This window comes from Dermacentor albipictus, chromosome 3, assembly GCF_038994185.2.
Source record: "Dermacentor albipictus isolate Rhodes 1998 colony chromosome 3, USDA_Dalb.pri_finalv2, whole genome shotgun sequence".
NCBI classification, from domain to species: Eukaryota; Metazoa; Arthropoda; class Arachnida; order Ixodida; family Ixodidae; genus Dermacentor; species Dermacentor albipictus.
In genome coordinates, this window is record NC_091823.1 from 175,798,423 (window position 1) to 175,821,492 (window position 23,070).

Below are 23,070 nucleotides of genomic sequence, written 5' to 3' on the forward strand. Positions count from 1 at the left end.
GGGCAGAAAATTAAAATGTTATTGATGCAATCTCGCAGCGAATATAAACGGTGAACAGTTCGTGTTTACTGCTGAAAAAGCACATTGACGGTGCTTCAGCAAGTCGCCGGAGCTGGCCATACAAGCATTGATTATGCAGCTTCTATTCCAGAGGAGATGGTCTGCTAGAGTAAAGGGATGCGTATTGTTCATTTTCCTTAAAACCATGTCCACTGTCAAACATTCAGTGCCAACGAGAGTTCCGGTACAAGTTGAGTTACACTGCATGGCTACCGATGGTGCACAGCAAACCGGCTTGCCCGTGCTTGTATTGCAACTTCCGGCCCCGCAAAAATGAGCATATTTTCTTTCTGTGAAATCATTGTGAAGAAAGGACGCAGCAACAACGGTAACAGAAAATTTTGGCTTGGGAGCGTCAGTGGTTCACTCGGAAGTGCCGACGGCTACAAATTTGAAGTAACCGTAGAAGGCTTAGCGACCATATCGCTGGCGAACGATCCGCAACGCTGAGAGTGTCGGCGATGCCAGCGCGTAGGCGCGAACACTCCTCTTTCGCTGAATGGCCCCGGAGCTGGGCCGCAAGGGGATTTAGCAAGGAGGTTCTCTTTGCAACACAGAGATCTTACTGTTTGCCAGCAACACCGCTATCAATCGGAGGTCTGCGCACTGCTAACGGCATGGGGCGAGTTGCCTTGTCGCTAACTTGACACGCGTTCAATTCCGGTGCCGTTGGCACTATGAGTGGTTCCAAGAAAATTCACTCTTCTTACGAAGGAACTGCCTTTGGTTGAGTCTGGGATATGGAGAGACGGTGCAAGTGATCGCTTACTTGAGTTTAGACGGCGTTTACGGCTTCTCCACGAGTAAATATTATTTCGCTGAAACACTGAACCGTCGTTGTCAGCTATCGTTTTCTCACCATAGAAAACAATGTACATATGCAATCCTCGCGCTTATTGGGTAATTTTGCATAAAAAAGCTCTTACAGTGGGCCCATATTTTTGAAACCGTGCCTCAACACATTTGATGGTATTTGCTTGCGTCGGCGTCGTTCCTCGGCGTAACCGAGCAAACAAGCACAACGAAAGATGAAAGCAAACACGGAGCGCAGCGGAAAATAAAAGAAGAGCGCGCGTGGAGGAAACTGAAGGAGGAGCAGAATGAAAACGGCCTGCGCATGCGTTGAGTGGCCGACGGCGGCGCCATCCGCCGCCACACTCTTAATCAAACGTACACGCTTTGGTGTGGATATTTTCCCCAGAAGAATACTCGTCATCTCTCTTCATTGCTTTTCCTCTCTTGAAAATGCTGCGCTCGCTACTTTCCTGTCGCGAATGCTCGGTCATGCTGATAACGCGCATGCCATTCGTGACTTGGGAAGTACCGGGCTCGCATCGATAAAGAAAGGGAGGGAATGCGGAGAAGACATATGACAATTATTGTTGTATGACAAGATACGACCCAAAGGGTGGACTTTTGCTATAGAGTGCACCTGGGTGATCTCATCTGCATTTCTGAGGTTGGGCGGGGGGCGAGGGTGCAGGTTGCCGTGAGGTGGACAGGGCTACGTACATCGGCGGCGTCGGGTGAGGTCGGTCCGCGGCACCAGCGTCTGGCGGTGGCGAGCGGCTACCAGTGAAGGCTCGGTATGACAGTCCTTAGGTGTTCTGGCCGTTGACACTGGTGGCAGGATTTCGCCGCAAAGAAAGGCCGCCCTCGTCTATCGTTGAAGGAAACCGTGAGAAGAAAAGCATTGTGCCACGCAAGACGGGCTGAGCGGCAGCCATGGCTACCATATGGCGTCAGAGTAGCGCGCGTCGTCTGTCTGCAAACAAAGCAGCGTTCGCTTCTTTATAGAAACTGTGTACCTGTATAATACAAAATAAAGAGACGTGAAATGAAATAGCATGTTGAGAAGAAATAGAAGTGAGAAGAAATAGAGCAGCGCTCAGGGACTACCTTAAGCAGTACATTAAGGGACCACCTTAATCGTCGACACCTAAATTCGTTCATTCGGTGATCGCAGCCTCTTCACTGTATTCCATATTCATACTTGAGAGAAACGACAAAGACAGGGCAAACTGGCTAATGTTACAGTTTCGTAAAACTGAAAAAGAACGTGATCCCAGCGGCCCCACGTTCGTTTGGTATTGGCTGCACTTGGTCACTTAGGGCGCTGAGGGCCGTTTTTCAAGAGCGCCCCGTGGGCAGTGCTGTTTCGCGATACTGGAGCAGATTTACCCAGTTCCATGCAATTCATGTGTGGTAGCTACAGTTCACCACTTTCCTACACCATGACTTAAAAATGACCCTGTGTTAAGTAGAACGGTTCTCGTTCGCGCCTCGTCCTGCGTATACAGGGAAGAGTGTGTGTACATAGGGAAGACAAAATACGTGTTCGATGATATAGGAATACGTGTTCGAGGAAGTGCAATGAAAGGTGTATGGGCAATTGTGCTATTTTCAGAAAAGACCAAACGCTGAACCATTTTTAAAGCTACTATTCAAGAACCTCGCACTACAGCTTTAGCGGTTTCGAACAACTGCGGAGCTATTTCAGAGTTTTAAACTAATTAGTAGTTTTATTCGTATATTTGTTCCAGCGAAATATCCTTTGAATGAAATAAATAAGTTTTAACATCCAGAAGCACACAGGCTAACTATGAGAGACGCAGAAATGGCGCATTCCGGAATGCTTTTTGCACTACTTCAGAGTCGTTAAGGTGGCCTAAACCTATTTGCACGAAAGTTTTCGTTTCGGACTTCATAAGAGCGCGCCCGATATAACCGATAGACGACCACGTCGCTGTAACACACAGCGATAACCACTGAGCCATCATGGCGGGTAAGAATTCCGTTTCGAAGAAGGATGTTCCAGTGGCTGTTCAATTACCAGCTCCCACCTAACCCTTTATATCCCACAGGTGTCTCACGAGGTGAACATTGCTGAACTCTATATTTTTAAAGAGTTCATGTTCATGGAAAGACACGTGAAAAAAGTTAAAACGATTCCTCTTCATTTTATAGGAAATATTATTATGCCACAAACGTTGCAGCTAGGAGTGGGGGGTAGAAATTCCCCGAAAATTTAGGATGCATGAAATTTCTCAAAGCAGTTGATTTTTTGTGCATCAACGCACAAATACACAGAACACTTTTTGCAAAAGAACCTTGTGCGCCTGGTGCATGAGCTTAACTTGCACATGGGGGCGTTTTTTTGCGCCACTTTCACTGGCCAATGGCCAACATTGTCGTACCGCACAGAATGTTCAACATGATGGGCTCTCTTTGAAACAACTCCAGCTGCTGAACCTGATGCCTTCAATGAACTAGTTGGTGACACAACACTCGCAGGCACAGGATCATCACCATCTCGGTTCAATCCGGGCATGCCCTCGAGTGAGCGCATCAATCCAAGTGCCACCCGCAACTTGAAGTCAACCAGCTGCATATCTGCCGATTTCGCTTCGCGGTAAAGCAGAAAAGCGTTCACAGCCGCAAGATCGATGAGGTGAAAGCATATCCTTTTTGTACCACTTCTTTGTTTTCAAGTCATTTCTGTAAAATGACAGAAGCATATCTGCTTTGTCTACTCCACCCATGCTCTGGTTGTACACCCTAATGATGTTGGGCCTCTGCACATCCACATAAGTCTTGGTCTTTCTGTCGTAGCGCCTGCATGTATCAAAAGGTTCAATGCTGTGGATGTTTGATGCAGCTGTCACTGTGCGGTTGTCGTTCCAGGCACAGATGACAGTTCCTGTGCTCTTTTCTGAGCGGAAGTCGAGTGATCCTCTTTGTGCTTTTTTCAATTCTTTTTCAGTTTTCAGAGGGCAGTTCCCACATCTTGTTTTTCTGATGGTGGCAGTCGCTCCAAGCCCTCTCATTTTCATTTCATTTAAAAGCTCGATTGAAGCGAAGAAGTTGTCGAAAAATACTTCTGTTCCCGGAGGGCAATCATGAGTGAGTCGCAAAACGACCTTCCCACTTTCGCCTACGTCTTCCGGGGTGTTCGGGGGGTCTTGGATTAGGTTGTCACCATACATGTAAAGCCGATATACGTATCCAGAGCGGCCTGCCAGGGCCCAAGCTTTGTAGCCCCATTTTTTAGGCTTACTCTTCATATAAACTTTCAGAGAATGTCTGCCCTTGAAAGGGATAATCATTTCATCTACAGCAACGCAAGTTTCAAGTTTGGCAGCTTGTGAAAATGTGTTATTTAGGCTCGTAAGCACATGTCGCACCTTATGGAGACAGTCATAGCCTTCTTCTCCTTTTTCCCGCGCTTCATCATTGTTCCCTGCATGAAATAGAGACATGATTTCGTCGAACCTGTTTCTTGTCATGCAGTCGGCGATATCCGCTTGACGAGTGTTCGCTGACCAGTACATCCTTCTAAAGGGAAGGTCAACAACAGACATGTAAAGGACAATGCCAATAAACGTGCGCATCTCGAGGACTGACACCGGAAGGATTCGCGTGCGATTTTCTTGGGTCCTGAATCTGTTCGTTTCGAAAGTGAGGAACTCAATGAGGTCAGAGTCAACGAGTTTCAGGAACATGCTCAAGGGGCTCTTCACTCTTTCTAAACCGTCCGCAGGCTTCAAAACACTTTCTTCCTTCCCCCGATTGATATTGATGTCCTTTTTCACCCAGTGCCAAATTTTTGTTTGCTTCTTCTTTTTGGTTGATGTGGCCTGCACTTCTTCTTCACTGTCTGAAGAGCTTTTGCTGACATTCTGCACTGTTCTCTCCTGCGGCGTGTATTCTTCATCGCAATCCGACCCCTCCAAGTTTTCGTCCTCACTTCCACTAGGGTATTCGAAAAGAATGGCTTGAATTTCTTTGTCAGTCAAGCGCTGCCTGCATATAGAAAAATGTTCTTCAATATCAATACACCAACACAAGTCGCTACTAGACAACGAGTATGAAGGTTCACTTGATGGAAATTAAATTCGGTGCCGCAAATACTCTGACATAAGCGCTTAAAGAAATCATACTCGTTCATGCATTTCTCTGGAAGGACGGACCCCAGCTTCCTGGCTGCCACAAACGTGTATGTAAGTTGAACGAAGTGAAATGCTCTACAAGGAGCAGTCGTAGCAACATGAAACTGCGTAAGCATATTCGCTAGACTTCGGCAAAACTGCTGTCAGTGTTTTCAATATTATATTCTCAGAGTTCAGGTTACCACAACAGAAAAATAACGCACACTTACCGCCTTGGCCGGCTGCACGTGGAGTCCATGTTTTCGATGCTCAAAATGCTGTTGTGCGGTCCCCGTGGCGCCATCTACTGACAGTGAGTGCAAGCACCAGCTGCCACGTTCGTGGCAGCTAGGAACACGGGGTTCCTAGAGCATATTTTCTACCTCGAAAAAATTAAAATAACACTGCCACGTTTGTGGCACCTGGGATACAAAGGGCTAAATAAGTTTTGTTGTCGTTCGCCTTTCCTATATAAACCGCATGATATATGATTAAAACCGTTGTCGCCGTAGCTGGCTATATTTCGTATATTTTCAGGAACAAAGGAACATACGTTTCCTTAGCATGAGTCTGGTGAGAGTCAAGAAGATGTCAGCGCGAAGAAAACGAGACTAAGGATGAAGAACACGAAGAAACACAGACGAGCGCTGTGAAAAATACTCGCATGGGGCCATTCTCTGCCTTCTACACAGATTTCTTTAAAGAATCTAGAATGTAATGCGCCAACACAGCAACGCCAACCTTTTCCGTTTTTTTTTTGGTGGGGAGGGGGGGGGGGGTAAAAGCTATACCACTGAAATTGTTCAGAATGGTCTCGGCTGCCTGTGTCCTAAATAGGCCTTCCAGCATCAGGATGAAACAGCCTTCTTTGTCTGCCTGCAATAATCTTAGGCTTCTTTCTCGTAAGCATTCTGCTATCTTTTTGAAAAGTGGGGCTTAGAAGGAGGTTTTTCGCTTACTGTGCGCCTCTGAACAGGACAGAGAATGAGTTGCTAGCAATGGAATCGACTGTTTGCTGCGCTGAATTCCGCTCAAATAGAAAACGCGGCAACCACGGAACCTTTCAGATTCAGCGGCCGAGGATGGTGCAACACGTAGGTGACGAAAAACTCTGCAAGCGCCGGCACAGAAACCTTGATCACTTAATTTGCGCAGGGTTCATTTGCAGCTTGTTGCGCTGATTTCTCCGAGGGGTTACGGTCATAATCACGTCGTGTGATGGCAGTCCCAAATAATTTTCGTTCTTATTTTTTCGGGCACTGTATCATGCACTATATGCTAATGCATCTTTGGTAATTTTTTCTTAGTGGATAACATGAGTGAAATCGCGCTAGCGGAACTTTTCCTAAAAGCATCCTTGGCCCATAAGCGGTGTCCCCTGCTGCTTCGGGCCACAATTATTTATTGTTCGCAGCGAAGAAAAATGTGTGCTTGCTGATCATCTCTGAAGCAGAAATACCTCCTCTATTAGGGGTAGACTCTACTTATTCGCCGCCGGAAATGAGGTCCAGCTAAACGTGGGTCCTATAACGTAAAGCTATTCCAACATGTTTTTATTCCAACCCTTTGACGTCAAATTTACCTTACTACCCACGCAAGCATCAGGCTGTAACCCACAGCGGGGCCTGAATAGTACAATCAAACGCTGTCCTGGTTTATAGGAGGTCACACTTGTTTTCTTTCAAAAGGAATAATATTGCTTACTTTGATCGGGTACTTTATTTATTTATTTATTTTCAATACTGCCAGTCCCGTCAGGGACCATAGCAGGTGTACATACAGAAATGAAAGACATGGTAATAAACAATTGCGTGTTAATAAGTCAAACAAGGAATGTAAAGGAACAAGGTGAGAATACATAAAAAAACCAATACAGATATCACATTTCTAGGAGACATGCGTAGCAATACAGAGATTACATCATGAAAAGGACAGCAAACTGGAACAAAAATAACAGTGAACACCTTCACGATAATCAGCATGGCTTACAAGAATTGCAAAGCATATTATGTGAAAAAGACTGCGTTACTGATTACTAGGTCTGGATTCTAATCGTGATGTGAACTGAGATAATGACTCTGCAGAAATGACTGACAGATCGACGAGATTCGATTCCCTTATCACGAGGGGGAAATAAGAGTACATGAATGTGCCATTATGGCATGAATATTCTGGTAAAGCGTGTGCATGTTTATGTCTCGATGATCGTGACTACGAAAAACATATGTATTTTGTTAGGTCAATCTTATAATAGTTGCGAATCAAGTTAAATAAAAATTTGAGCTGTGCTTGCTTCGCCCTTAATGAGAGCGTTGCTAAACCCGATATAGCCGCAAGGTTAGTGGGTGAATCTGTGCGCTTGTACTTGTTGTGAATAAACCGCAGCGTTTTTCGCTGTACTTTTTCTAGTTTTGTTATGTTAGTTACTGAGTGCGGAAACCAAACTGTGTTAGCGTACTCTAAAACCCGTCTAACAAAAGGAGTGCATGCGAGAAGCTTAGTCGACGTTGGTGCGAGGCGGAGACATCTTCGGAGATAAAATAGCTTGCGTAATGCCTTCGAGGTCACGTTGGCAATCTGCGCGTCCCATTTTAGGTCAGAAGTTAGAGTGATGCCTAAGTATTTATGCTGGTAAACTTTCGTTAGCATTGTGCCGTTAATAAAGTATGGAAAGTCGTAAGGTTGTTTTTTTCTTCTTACCGTCATGCAAACTGATTTAGTTGTGTTATCGTCATTTGCCATTTTTTGCACCATTCATTTAGCTGGTCTAGCGAGTTGCTAAGCGAAACATGATCTTCGTAGGTGTTAATTGTTTGGTAGAGGAGGCAGTCATCAGCAAGCGGTTTGATGTTACGGTCAATATTTCTCGTTATGTCGTTAATGAAGATTAAAAATAACAGTGGCCCCAACATGGATCCTTGAGGGACGCCTGATGTGACAGGCACTGTCGCAGATTTCACATGCTGAAATAGTATGAAGTGTGTCCGGTTTGTTAAGAAATCTGTTACGCAGTCTAAAATTTCCCCGTCCCCTATAAAACCTCACAATTTTGTTAATGATTTACTGTGGCATACGCGATCAGATGCTTTGGAAAGGTGTAATAATATTATATCAGCCTGGCTACAGTTACTGATGTTAAATGCGAGGTCATGCCCAACTTTCGTAAGCTGCGTGAAGGTTGACAGTACATGGCGGGATCCGTGCTGGTGTGGCGTTATTAAGTTGTGAGTGTGGAGAAAGTTTGTTAGGTGTTTAAGGATGATATGCTCGAGCATCTTGCAAGCGGTGCTAGTAAGAGATAATGGTCGATAATTAGAGGGCAATGAGGTGTCTCCTGTTTTGTGTATTGGGATGATTTTCGCATTTTTCCAGTCGTCTCGTAAGGATGATTGTGATAGGCATTTTCGAAATATGAGGCCCAAGTATCGGCTGTACCACTCTGCGTATCTCTTTAGAAAATGGTTTGGAATGTCATCTGGTCCGCATGATTTTTTAGGGTCAAGGGTGAGCAACATGTTAAGGTTACCCGCATCAGATATGATTAAAGGATCGATGCGCGATGTTGAACTGCTACTCAAGTCTGACACGTTACCGTCATCTTTTGTGAAATTCGAGTGAAAATAGTTATTGTACGCATTAGCGTTGTTAGTTTTTTCCTCAGGAGACAAGTCCGATAACTTGTCTTTAGTAGGGCGGAAGTGGTTCCAGAATCGCTGAGGGCTGTTTGTCAGAAAGTTATGTAGCGTAACATGAAAATAATGTTCCTTAGCTTATTTGGCTGTCTGTCGAAAATGTGCTACTGCGCATGCTAGTTTGCTAGTTTTGCATGGACATGATCCATGATTTTTCATAGAGTTACGTATCCTTGTTACATGACGTTTTGCGTGGATGATTTCGCGAGTTATCCATGGGCTTGTTCTTTGTGGTCGCTTGTTTTTTAACGGAACATAGTTAGCTACACAGTAGCAAACAATATTCTTGAAGTGAGGCCAGGCTGTGTTCACATCGACTGACGGGTCGGAGGTTATTTCAGTATAGGCTTGAAATTCTTGCGCAAGGTGGGTTAGTATGCTGGCGTCATCGGCCTTCTCGAAGTTGGTTACTATAGACGTACTACAACGCGTTCTTATCGAGCAGTCCAGAGGCAACAAGCATAGCGGTATGTTGCGATCTGAAATGCCTTCAATAATTTCTTTCTGTGCTTGGTGCCTTGAAAGATGATCACTGATTAGTATAAGGTCAAGCATATTGTTTGCTGAGCCTTGCTTACGCGTCAGCTCTAGGATTACTTGGTGAAGGTTAAATGATAACATTAGGTCAAACAGAATTTTTGAAGAAGATGATGTGTGATGCATAATTACCCAGTCTACATCTGGAAGGTTAAAGTCTCCAAGCAGCATAGTTCGAGAGTTGTGAGCATATCGGTGTAGAAACTCATGAATGACAGAAATGCTCTCATCACCTGAAGAGGGGCTTCTATAGAAGCAACCCACACAAATAGTACTATTGTTACAAAGAATCCTGCAAAACACGCTTTCAGCACCTGATACATCTGGCAGTAAAACAAATGGAAGGTTTTTCTTCATCACAAGAGCCACGCCACCCCCACGGGAACCTCGATCTTTTCGAATAACTGAATAATTCGGTGGAATGATTTCATGGTTGGAAACATGAAAAGCCACGTTTCCGTGACGGCGACAATATCAGGTTCGCGATCAGTCAACAGTTTTCGAAAGATTCTGTTTTGTTTAGTAAGCTTCTTGCTTTTACATTTATGATTGTTAGTTGTCTTATCGAGCTCTTCTCCGCGGCATTGGCGGGCCGTTTGTTTCGTTTGATTCCGCTTCGGTTTTTTAAGGGGTACTTTGTCATTGGTTTCGTCGTGCCAAACAAAGGCGCGACTTTTAATGTACAGTTTGTCGAAGGCGAGGGAGACTTTGTCGTGTTTGTCGCGATTTTCTTTGGCACTGTTCCACAGTTTCTGTCTAATGTCCCGTATTTTAGGAGAACAATGTTCCCCAATGGCAAATTTTGAGCCTTTAAGTTTGAAACCTTTCTTCAATATTGCCGATTTGTCGCGGGAATTTAGAAGTTTAAAAATTACTGGCCTAGTCTTTTTCGCTTGCGGTCTGCCTAACCCCGGTGTATGCGTTCGATCGAAACTGGGTCCAGCTCTAGGATATATTGTATGATATATCTGCTAACTATGTGCTCAAAACTGTCGCTTGTTTCTTCTTCCGATTCCGGTATGCCATAAACTATTAAGTTAGCTCTCCTGCTTCTGTTCTCAAGGTCATCGATTTTTTGTTCCATTGTTTCTATTACGCGACTCATGCGGGAAATCTCGGTCTCACAAGATTGTAGTTTCCTTTCTAGAAGTGCTATGGCATCTAATTTGGTCTCTATATCTGCAAGACGTTCTTCCTTTATTTCTTTGATATCAGCAGCAATTTCCTTCAGTTGCTTAACGATGTCCTTTAGTTCAGGGCCGGGGTTTGTTTCGACGTCTCCTGATAAAAGTAGCAACTTCCACAGAAATACAGCCATATAAAACACCTCGTGACAGCTGCGGGCACGGCAGCACCACCAAAAAATGGTCGCTAGAGCGGAAGCACTTTCCAAAAGGCCTCACCCGCACAACGAAGATGAGAGGATTAGCGCGCCGCATGCTAGTAGTGCCGCCGTGCCCACTGCCGATGTAGTGCCCGTGCGGGATATATTTGGTCCACTCTTGTGGTGTCGCGCGCAGCGGCTTATGCGCCGAACAGTCTGCGCAAGCTGCCAAAATTGGTCCGTAATAGGTGAAGAGCACAGTCATGTGGCGATGGTTTCGATGGGGCCGAGCCACTGCACTGAATATAGATGACCGGATGAACGGTATGCTGCCGGCGTCTGCGATTGGACCGCTTCCCCTTATTTAGCTTGCGGTAGCTCGCCGAAAACTACGGTTGTATGCAACAGAAGGTTAAGAATACCACAAAAGCAGATCCTCAAAAAAGAACGGAGAGCTGGCAGAGTGATGTCGTAAACGTGCCGAAAAGGCTCGATAACGTTATACGGCCACGCAAAAAAGTTATTATAGGCACACTATAAGAAATAGGGAGGGTATCGCCGGAGAAAGGGGCCGATTTACTCGTGAAAGCATAGTTTTACTGAACTCTTAAACAAATATACCCCCTTTGGGGCCTATATTTGCCAGACGACGATAATCGTCATCTGTCTGGCTTGCGCTTCCTTTCTTGAAAACGCTGCGCTCGCTACTTTCCTGTCGATAAAGCACTGTAATGCTGATGATCCGCATGCCATTCCTGAGTTGGAAGTACCCGGCTCCCAGCGTAAAAGAAAGGAAATGCGGACAGGAGAGATCACGATTATTGTTGTGTGGCAAAGTACAACCCAAAGGTGTAATTCTGCTTAAAAGCTTGTGCCAAATGTCGAGCAGAGTGAAATGCATTGTTCACTTCGTCAGCAATGAGAGAATGAAATGTTCTCTTCACTCCGCCTTTCTGAGAGTGTGTAGAATGCCCCTTCTACACTTGCGGCCATAAAGAGCAAAACGTAGCGCCATCTCCTGCTTCAACTGTAGGAGGCTGGTCCCGAACATGGCAATGCATCACTCACGCACGTTGAACAAATAACACGCTGTTTTGCTTCTAAGAGAAAAGGCGGCCACAGTGTAAAGGGAAGCGGAGCTAGCGCTTTACTTTTACAAGCCGACTTGCCCCACCGCAAGCACAAGCAACATGGCGGAACAGCAGCACAGCACCTGCGTTATCTTCAACTTACTCACAAGGCATGAGAAATTCATAGTTTAGGCTGAATAAGACTGAGCTATATTTGCTCATGTATTGAAATGGTGTGATTATATAACTAATTTTATGTCTGGTGTTGTGTTTTTTGAGCACGGTGCAAATGTGAAACGGTGCTTATGTGTACGAACTCGGTGAATGGTGAAGCGGCGAGTTATGCATGGGAATCGAAGATAATGGTTACTGTGTCCAATTACAGCTGTAATGGCGTTTTGCATATGCTAGCTCTTTTTCTTGCTTATATGCCTGGTTTTATATCTCGTCTTCTGGTTTTCGGGCATGGAGCGAATGTGAAAGGCTGCTTATGTGCACGAACTCGTGAAATGTCAAGCGCATTTACGGTGCATTTGCTAATATGAGCTGGCGCTTCGAGTTATGTCATATGAAGAGTCACATCACTCTCCTCCTGGGGGAACAAGCGCAATCTGTGAATTTTGCTACTGCGTGGCAGATGAAAATGTGTTTTCCGCTTTAATGTTTTAGCGGAGAAATAAACTTTCGAAATATAACCTTGCCTTAATTCTGTGTTTCCCGTCTTCGGTCATACACAAAACAACGAGTTGGTTCAATAAACTAATAACTGCGGTCTAACTCCAGGTTTTGCAAACCTTCAAGAATCTAAAATGCTAAATTTCAAACTGCAGCAATCATTGAATCCGTCAAAAAGGAGCTGTATTGCGTACTTCATAAATTAAAATGAGTTCATGTATTTTAGTAAGCTGAGATGCAGTCCGCAGTGAAGTCATTCTTGTTAGTCTTGAAATGTGGGTAAGCTTGCCATAACAAGCCCTTTTGCCCATTCTTACTGGCAAATCCAGTAATACCCATTCAACTGGAGTGCCATATTTTCATCTCTACTGAGCGTCCTGTTGGTAGGCACGTTCTTAAGATTATGGCTTGAGCAGTGGCACAACCAGAGATGGTGCGGGGCACACACTGCGCACGTGTTTAGGATCTGTAAGAAGTGATGTTTGTGACACACCAGACTAATGAGAGACTGGTGACATCAGCCAATGACCAATATTCTATTTATTAGTAGGAGTATCGTAACATTGGAGCTCAACGAGAATGAACGGTAACTTATCTCTTTTTTCTTTGAATCTAACAATTGGAGTTCGTTTAGCAGTTGACTATCGTACTCATTACCACGTTTCGCATGCATTTCAGCAGGAAGACGGAGAGCTAAGGCTTTCATTGAATGCAATGACCTTATTCCTTGACCGTCTTGGTGTTCTTAAACTGTCTCCTTGTGTTGACTTCGCCAGACGATCTTTTTCATGCGCTCGCTTTATATAACGCATGAAGACAGCTGCAAAGGCAAAAAGATGTGAAAGAGCCATCCTATCACGACTCCATGTGGTGCAAAGGAGCGCACTCCAAAGAATCAAAATACATTACCATGCAATTTGCACGAGAAAGCTAGAATATGGGTATATGGGTATACCAGTTGACTAAATGTCACCAAAATTTTAAAATATGCCACAATGGAAATTATTACGTGCTCTAGGCAGTCATCTTAACATGCTGTATTTCTGTAACGTCTCTGATGGGAAAGTCAAGGTAGGAGGAAACACATACGACTAAGTGTTATTCAAAAATTGAAAATGCTATTAGTTTTGTGAGAAGTGACCGCTTTTTTTCTTGCCTCTCAAGAAATATATCTATGTAAAAAAAAAGAATAGTGATATAATTAGATTGAATATTTGCTTAGTTACATATTTCCAGTGAGCAGGGTGCCTGTGTTCACTATAGAAAGCAACAGCTCATGCTTGGCTACCTGCTGACATAATTTACCAGCGTGTAGATGCAAGGGTACAAATACAAGCGACTGTCATTCTGTGCTTTAAGTACTCCCATTAAGCAGACAGATTTTCATGTCTTCTCTTTTACATCTAATTTTATCAGTATGACTTCCTCTTAGGTTCTCCAAAAGGAAGCATTGGAGGCCGAGTACCCTAGGTTTGAGAATTCATTATCGTTTACTTGCATGCTCACGAAAGCACTTCATTGGAACCGCTCGCGGCACCCGAAGCAGGAGCAAGGAACAAAGCAAATAACTGTGTGCACTATGATGCGTGCCTTACATCCTAATTAGAAGCCACAGAGTCGCTTGCATTAGAAACATTTTTTTGGCACGGAAAATAGTGGATTCTTCTTGTGTGAAAGAGTCATGAGTGCTGCCGGGAAGTATTTGAGATTTTGATTAGGGTGAGTTAATCTACTTTCCAGCCAAGTATTCTACTGGAGGCAGGGGTGTGTTCAATGCAGAGAACTAAGAGCATCTACGTGGAACACTAAGTTCATAAAGTGGTGGATTTGAACGTATAATTTCGGGGCTAAAGTAAGCAACAAGTATATTTACAGCATATCTACAATACTTGTAGCAGCTGACAAGACGGTAGACAGCGCGTGATGTCCAGCGTTTAAGTTTGGTCCGAAGCGTCTTCTTGGGGCCAAACTTCTAACGACGTCATCTTCGCCAGCGTCTCACATGCCCCCCGGTGCCTGAACAACCGGCTCGGAGCTGCTTAGGAGGCGGTGGAATAATACGATTTAATATGCGCGAAATACGGAGTTTATGTTTAGTCTGAAGCGTTTTCTTCGGACCTAACTTTAAATGACGTCGTAATCGTCATTTCGTCAGATGACCTCTGGCGGCTGAAACACGGGGTCGGCGCTGGTTAGGAGGCGGTCGAGTGACACGACTTAAGACGCGCGACGTGGACCACGTCGGAGCGATGCTGAGCCACGGTTGACTCAAGAGGGGCGATTTTGTACGTCACGTCACTTACTTTACGCAAGACACGGTAAGGGTCAGAGTAGCGTGAAAGTAACTTCTCCGAGAGGCCAACGCGTCATGACGGCGACCAAAGGAAAGCAGGGCGCCCAGCGTGTAATAGACATCATGATGGCGGGCGTCATATAAGTGCCGCTGATTGTCCTGCGGCTCCACAATTCGACGTCGGGCAATATGGTGCGCTTCTTGTGCTCTGAGTATGGCTTAACGGGTGTACTCGAAGGTGAAATTTAAACTAGGAGGTAGAACGATGTCGAAAGGTAGCGTACGGTCGCGGGCCAAACAAGAGGAAGAGTGGAGAGAAGCCTGCGGTATCATGGCGAGACGAGTTATAGGCGAAAGTAACGAACGGCAGTGCAGCGTCTCACTCGCGATGGTCAGCGGAGACATACATAGACAGCATGTCAGTGAGGGTTTCGTTGAGACGCTCGGTTAGACCGTTCGTCTGTGGATGCTCAGCAGTAGCAAGTTTGTGCTTAGTCGCGCATTAGTGTACAACGTCATCGACATCTTTAGAAAGAAAGTAGCAGCCTCGGTCGTTGAGCAGCTGTCGAGGAGCACCGTGGTGAAGGATGACGTTCTCTATAATGATGTCGGTGACATGGGTTGCATAGCTTGTCGGAAGAGCCCGTGTGATTGCATGTCAGGTGGCGTAGGCTGTTGGTACAGCAATCCACTTGTTTCCCGAAACAGAGGTAGGAAGAGGACCTAAAGGATCAACACCTACACAGAATAATGGTTCGGATTGTACGTCAAGTGGTCCAAGGCGACCAGCAGGGAGTGTGGTCGGCTTTTTGCATCGTTGCCAAAGGTCACATGCAGCGCTATAACGGCAGACGTCATGGTATAGACCAGGCTAAAAGAGGCGCCGACGAACGCGGTCATAAGTCCGTGACACGCCAAAGTGGCCGGCAGTCGGTACATCATGAAGCTAGGCGAGAACAGTCTGACACAGATGCTCAGGCACAAGGAAGAGTCGGTCAGGGCCCTCTAAGCGCATGTTAGAGTGGTACAATATGCCATTGTGAAGCTCAAACATGTGAATGGAAGGATCGGACGTCGTTGAAGTAAGGCGCTGAATAAGGTCTTGTTAGGAGGCGTCCCGACGTTGTTGCGCTCCAATATCACGAAAAGCAGCCAGAGAAAGAACGGAGACAGGTATGCCGGTCGCAGAAATGCCAGGTGGGTGGACGGGATGGCGCAACAAGGAGTCCGTATGTTGATGTCCCGACTGGTCTTGTACAGAACTAAATAATTGTATTCTTGAAGGCGCAGAGCGCAGCGGCCAAGGCGCCCGGAAGGATCTTTCAGTGACGAAAGCCAACACAGAGATTGGTGATCAGTGATGACTGTGAAATGCCAGCTGTAGAAATAGGGGCGGAATTTACCCACTGTCTAAACGAGAGCGAGACACTCGCATTTGGGGAAAGAATACTTGCCCTCAGCAGGGGAGAGAAAGTGGGTGGCGCAGGCAATAACACGTTTTCGCCGTTGTTGTTTTGGGCCAAGATAGCTCCAATACCGTGGCCACTGGCATCAGTACGGATTTCTGCTGGAACTGACCCTTAAAAGTGAGCGAGAATGGGAGGGGACGTGAGCAGCCCAGTGAGCTCGGTGAAAGCACCAGCTTGCTCAGGGCCCCAAAAGAAGGCGGCATCTTTCATGAGGAGCGAATTAAGAGGGCGCTCAACGTGCGCAAAATTTCGTACAATCCGATGGAAGTAGGAGCAGAGACCCAAGAAGCAGCGAACGTCCTTGGCACATATCGGCACTTAAAAATGCACTGCCCATAATTGATCGTGATCAGGGCGTACACCAGAAGAGTCAGCGAGATGGCCAAGCACAGAAACTTCACGACAACCGAAGTGGCATTTCGATAAATTAAGTTGTAGCCCCACCTGACGGAAAACACATAGGATGTAGACAGGCATTCAAGGTGCGTCGCAGTTGTTGGAGAAAGAACGATCATGTCGTCCAGATAACAGAGGCAGATCGATCACTTGAAACCGTGTAGGAGAGCGTCCATCATTCGTTCAATTATGGCCTAGGCAATACATAAACCGAAATGCATCAGTTTGAACTGATTAAGGCCATCGGGAGTAATCAAAGCCGTCTTCTCGCTGTCCATGTCATCGTCGGCGATTCGCCAGTAGCCGAAGCGAAGGTCTATGGACGAAAAATACTGTGCTACATGCAGGCAATCTAGGACATCGTCAATGCCGGCCAGCGGATAGACACCCCTTTTTGTTACCTTGGTGTGTTGTCGACAATCCACGCAAAATCGCCAACTGTTGTCCTTCTTTCCAACTAGTACAACAGGGGATGCCCATGGGCTGCAAGAAGGTTCCATGATGTTACGAGAAAGCATCTTGTGAACTTAATGTGGGATGGTGTGTCGCTCAGTAGGCGCGACGCGGAAGGATCGCCGATGGATCGGGCTCGCATCAATGGTGTTTTCTCGATGTTTTACGACACATGCCTGTCCTAGAGGGCGCTCTCCAAGGTCGAATATATCCCAGTATGAGGCAAGGAGGCAACGTAGTTCTTGAGCAGGCTGGGGTGGAAGGTCGGGAGCAATCATTTTCATTATGGCATTCAAGTGTGAAGGGGCAGGAGGTGACACAAGAGTTGCACACGAGGAGCCGTAATGTGGTAGTTTCGGGCCGGCGTGATTTGTGCCAGGGATATTCCGCGTGGGAGTACTTGTGTACAAAGTCCAAACATACAAGCGAAATGCAGGACTTGTCAAAGTGGTAATGACGGTGCGAGGAAAAGTGACGTTATGCGAGAGCTGGACTTCGCATTAGAGGATAGGATGTAGTCAACGCCTGGTACAGGTGGAATGGCTGAAACACCTATGTAGGTAACCACACAGTGAGGGAGGCGAAAATGCTCGGTGGAACATTGTCGTCTAATAACACTATTGGAAGAGTCAATAGCAGCAGGTAGAGCGTGTTGCACAATCCCAGCAGAACAGACTACCAAAGCGGATTGCGTAGACAGAATGTTAAGTCCCAGAATTAGGTCGAGATGCTCCCCCTCAGTGTTGTAGAACATAAAATAAAACAGAAGTGTGATATCCGGTGACAACCACGTGCGCCGGACACATGCCAATAGCGGCTGGCGTTCCACCGTCTGTGACTCGGACCACAGGCGACGTGGTAGGAGTGAGGACTTTCTTGAGACAATTCCGAAGCTGACCCTTTATCACAGCTACGTGCGCGCCAGCGTCAATCATAGCCGTAACAGGTACACCATCTACCTTCATTTTGATGAGGATCCGGTGTGTGGGCAAGGACAGATGAGGATTTTTGAATCGGGTCGTTTTGGCAGCATCACCTCCAGGTGCCGCACCCGCTAGCTTTCCGGAAGTGTCCACCGAAAGGAGCTAGGGGACGGTGATTGACGAGATTGCAGAGATCGGGAGAAGCGGTGATGTGGCGGAGAGCGGCTAGATCGGGTGCGCAAAGATGTGCCGCCAGAATTTACGGGCTGTCTTTGCGGGTTTGCGGAGGGAAGTGAGGTGCAGGAAGAAGGCCGTGGGATAGGCGGTAGACCCAGGCGCCTGAATTCCATGAAGAGCGGCATTGATGTGAAATATGGCTGATGCCGCCACAAGTCTAGCATATAGGCCTGTCGTCTGGAGTGAACATTTCGGCAGGGTTGCAATACCCCGTAGGAGCATTAAGGTTGCGGTTGCGTGTGATACTGCTGGACGGAGTGTGGTCAGATCGATTAATTGAGCAGACTTTGGTCAAGCCACCGTTGGCCAATTCCTGGCACACGATGGACTGGATCAGTGAGACGATCACCTGGCCTTTGTCGCTGTCATGACTTGGGGTCGTAAGAGCAGTTGCGGCTTCTATTTCACATCAGATGATCTATACTATGTCATCAGAGCCATAGGACGTGTGCGGACTGTGGAGGTCTGCGCAGGTGGACGTAGCAGCGTGCTGGGAAGGCGGGGAAATGAGTGGGCAATGCGGCGGCTCTTGGCTTTTTCAAACCACCGTCATTCGGAAACAATTGCTTTCACGGTGGAAAAATTCTTGAACACGAGGAGGAGGAAGGCGTCATCTCCTATTGCCTTAAGAACATGTGCGACTTTATCAGGTTCGGACATCACTGGATCTCCTTTGTGGCACAGAGCGAGCACGTGCTGGGTGTACGTGGGGTAGGATTCAGTTCACGTCATGACACATGCAGCAAGGTCTTTTTCGGGCGGCGCGCTGTCGTTCAGCAGGCTAGCGAAACAAATCCTAGAGTTCCTGTTTACAAATCTCTCAGCTAGTAAGTTCCTCCTCGTGGGTCTGAAACCAGACGTGTGCGGTTTCAGCGAGGTAAAATATCAAATTAGCGAGCGTGATGGTGCGGTTCCTGTGGTTGCTGGTGCTCGTCCGCTCATATAGTTGAAGTCAGTCTTCAACATTAATGTCGTCTGTGCCAGAAAGCTTCCTTCGACGCGCGTTTGTGCCAGAATGACGGTGGGCGTGGATGCCGACATGCATGAAGTATTCTCGCCTTGAACTGGTGTGGTAGATGCAGCTAAGGAGCGCCCGCTGCGCAAATCCGTCTTGATATTGATCCCACAATCCTCCACCAAAAACGTTACGGAGTTAGGAGAAGTCAGAAGTGTATTTACAGGATGTTTACAATAAGTATAGCAGCTGAGAAGATGGCAGATAGCGCGCGAATTCCAGAGCATCGTCTTCTTCGGACCAAGCTTAACGTCTTTTTCATCAGGATGTCACAACATAGTGTTCATCAAGCAAAAGCCCCTTCTTTATTGGCTTCTGCAGACATAATTTTCATAGGGCAGAATGAAATAGGGAATTTATGCATGTAATAAATTTCTGGAATGAATATGGAGTGCAGTCAGGCACCGTATTATTCTTCCAAGACGCATATGCACTAGTTTTGAGATAAAGGTAAGATTATGTAAAGTACGATAATTCTTCTTACTTTAGCGTACCTTCACCACTTCAGTCGGAAAGAAGCTTTGGTTTCAGGTAGTTGGTTCATTGTGCAAGTAAATGCACAGCCGCATGCGAAATCCACGTGGATTGAAGAGATATGTAAATCAGGCTGGTGCCTATCCCAATTTGTGCTTTGGTCTTTCTCTTTTTCGTGCACTGCCCTGCCTGTGCTCATGCTTATGTCACCTTTGATGCATCAGATCCATCAAATCTGATACCTGAAGCCACGCTATACCTTAACTAGATTGCATTTTCATCTAGTCACAACATTTATCATGTAATTATGCAAGCTGCTCCTCTGAAGTATAGGGTTCGTACCGCAATGCGGAATGAAACGCTAGCATACATGACAAGAAATTTGATACGCAATGTTTTAATGCCAATCCTCCTTGCAATTTTATGCTCAGGTGCTACACGCAAGATATTGTGAGCATTATATTACCACTTCATCTTCTTCATCTGCATATATTCCTCATCATGGCCAGCGTCATCGTCTTCAGCGCATGACCGGCGCCGTAAACCGCTGAGGCTTAACAGATGTCTCACAATTGGTGGAGGCTGCTTTCGATCCCTTGGTCCTCTACACCTTCGAGTTTCTCTGGAGCTTCATTCAGGCCATCTCTTGCTCCACCTTTCCACCAGGATGCCCCAAGAAGATCCTCCAGGAGCCTCCGGCGTCACCATCTCTACCCCACCGGCCGTTCCTTCTTGGACCGTAAGCACGTGGCAGTGCGATTCCACCATGTTCGCTGACCTTCGTAGCGACGACGTTGATAACTGGCTGGACAATTATGACCGCGTGAGTGAATCTAACCGGTGGGATGGCATGCACAAGCTTCGCAACGTCGCATTCTACCTCACTGACGTTGCCAAGACTTGGTTTCTCAACCACGAGAGCACCTTGCCTCTCTGGGCGGCATTCAAACACCAGCTTCGCCAGATTTTTGGCGCTCCCGACGTGTGCTCTGAGATCGCCAAGAAAAAGCTTGACGGACGCACGCGACTTTCCGGGGAAACATACACCTCTTATATCTAGGACGTCCTCGCCCTTTGTCGCCGTGTTGAAGCCACCATGACTGAATCTGATCGTGTTCGTCATATCCGAAAGGGCATTGCCCACGTCGCGTTCAACACACTGGCGATCAAAAACCCAAATACCGTCAACGATGTAATCGCGACTTGCCAACACCTGGACGCACTGCAGGCCATCCGTTTACATCCTGTTGTCGGTGACGCACCTCCTTCGTCGGATACCGACCTGCGTATGCTGATCTGGACTCTCATACGCGAAGAGCTACAAGCGCATGACCTGCTCAGTCCTCCCGTTCTCCAGCCTTAGCCTTCGGTTCCTGGACTGCGCGACATCATCAAAGAGGAGCTGTCCTGCATGACCTGCGCTGCGAGCTGTGGCCCTCCCTGACCATCCATCTCGTATGCTCAGGTTGCGGCTATGCAGCCAGCGTTCGTTCTGACAGTGCCTCCTGCTCCTGCTACTGTCCCCCAACCATCTGGCGAATCTACCACCCCGTCCGCCTGCCACAGGATTTTACACTACCCGGCCTACGCCCCGCCCCATTTGTTATTATTGTGGTATTCGCGGTCACATATCGCGTTTTTGCCGAGACGACATCAAGACGGCTGCCGTGGCTACGATATTTATGAGAGAGACCCGTTGCTTCCTCCGAGTCCTTACCAGCGCTGGTTCTCCCCACGCTCACGTTTTCCACCTCCCGAAGCGCCTCGCAACTACCGTCCAGGGCGCCGCCGCTCGCCCTCCCCTCTCCGACGCTTGACATCACCCCTGCAACCGGCCACCCGCACTCCTGACTACCTATCGGAAAACTAGATGGTGCAGTTTTTGAAGGGAAAGCTGTATGGCTCACACAGACTCTCCAGCGTGCCCGGCCAATACGTTATTCGTGTGTGTAGAAGGTGTGCCAGTGCTAGCAATGCTTGATACGGGAGCAGCTATTTCTATTATTCACGCTTGTTTGTGCGCTCGTCTACGCAAAGTTACTACAACTTACAGCGGAGCTCTTCTTTGTGGTGCAAATAATGTTGTGATTCGGCCATCGGCTCAATGCACCGTTAGAGTTTCGATCGATGGGATGCGCCACCATATCCAGTTCGCAGTGTTTACTTCCTTTGCTCACATGCTTATCTAGGGTGGGACTTTCTCTCTTCGGCGTCGGCTTTCATCTCGTGCCATGACCGCCTCGTTAACTTGACAGAGACCGACAATTCCGACGACGTGCGCGAACCGCGCCATCGCTTACGAACTGCTGATGATTGTATGGTGCCCCCTGGTCGCGAACAACTTGCACTTAACCCTGACATCACCGATGGTGTCGTTTTAGTTGTACCGTCAGCCTGTTGCTTATCCAAAGGGATTGCTTTGGCACCCAGCCTTGTTTGCTTCACCAACGGCATGGCCAATTAGGCTGTACTCAACATGACCAATGAGCCAGTCCTGCTTTCTAAAGGCGCCGTTCTCATGTGCGTCTTGACACTCAGCCTTTCTCTGTGCTTACCTCAACTACTGCTGTTTCACAATAACCCACAGCTATGGATCCGGTCCCTGCGTCTGATCTCGCTAGTACCATCAGCTCCGATCTAACGCCACAGCAGACGGGGGAGTTACTGGCGTGGTTATCCAAGCATAAAGACTGCTTCGACGTCCACTCTCTCCTTCTGGGACAGACTTCTGCGACGGCTCATCGCATACACACAGTGGAACTTCTATCGTGCGCCGGCGGTCATATCTTGTTTCTTTTGCTGAACGACAGATCATCTATACCCACGTTGCCAACATGCTGAAACGTAGCATAATCCGCCCATCTTCCATCCCTTGATTGTCACCTGTCCTTTTGGTGCTTAAAAAAACGGCTCAGTGCGATTTTGCGTAGGCTACCGTGCCTTCAACAAAATAACCCGCAAAGATGTATATCCACTGCCCCGAATCGATGATGCGTTAGATTCATTACAAGGCGCAGAGTATTTCTCCAGCCTTGACTCCGGATACTGCAAATACCCATGCACAAAGCACACAAGGAGAAAACCGCCTTTGCCACACCCCATGAACTTTACGAATTTAACGTAATGCCTTTCGGCCTGTGTAATGCTCCTGTCATATTTGAGCGGATGATTGACACTGTACTACGGGGCCTAAAGTGGAAGACTTGTTTATGCTATCTTGACGACATCATCATATTTTCGTCGCTCTTCCATCAGCACTTGCAGCGCCTCGACGACGTCCTGATATGCCTCTTAGCTGCTGGCCTTCAGCTGAGTACAAAAAAGTGCCACTTCGCTAGCAAACCATTAAATTTCTCGGACACCTTGTCAGCAAGGAGGGCCTATCACCCGACGCCGACAAGATTACCGCTGTCCTCCGGTTCCCCAGGCCTCAACACGCCAAAGACTTGCGTAGTTTTCTGGGCTTAGCTTGGTATTTCCGGCGCTTCATACGTAACTTTGCCACCATTGCGGCGCCGCTCCAT

General features: G+C 47.0%; 2 protein-coding genes and 1 pseudogene across 3 annotated transcripts in view; 1 reads left to right on the forward strand and 2 right to left on the reverse strand.

Annotated features, from left to right (window-relative positions):
* Positions 1-23,070, forward strand: part of LOC135900506 (transient receptor potential cation channel subfamily M member-like 2) — a 382,962-nt gene that overhangs the window by 104,737 nt on the left and 255,155 nt on the right. The window lies entirely within an intron of this gene.
* On the reverse strand, positions 3,089-3,887 carry LOC139057102 (piggyBac transposable element-derived protein 3-like; annotated as a pseudogene).
* Positions 4,163-5,247, reverse strand: LOC139057103 (piggyBac transposable element-derived protein 2-like). Its single transcript, XM_070534881.1, has 3 exons — positions 5,219-5,247; positions 4,245-4,863; positions 4,163-4,171 (listed from the first exon to the last, which is right to left on the reverse strand). Exons 1-3 carry the CDS (start codon positions 5,245-5,247, stop codon positions 4,163-4,165), a joined length of 657 nt encoding a protein of 218 aa, XP_070390982.1.

Coding starts and splice junctions, on each gene's coding strand:
- LOC139057103 (XM_070534881.1), bottom strand. CDS start 5,247: ATGGACTCCACGTGCAGCCGGCCAAGGCG. Junction 4,864..5,218: donor ACGTGCAGCCGGCCAAGGCG/GTAAGTGTGCGT, acceptor TTCTATATGCAG/GCAGCGCTTGACTGACAAAG.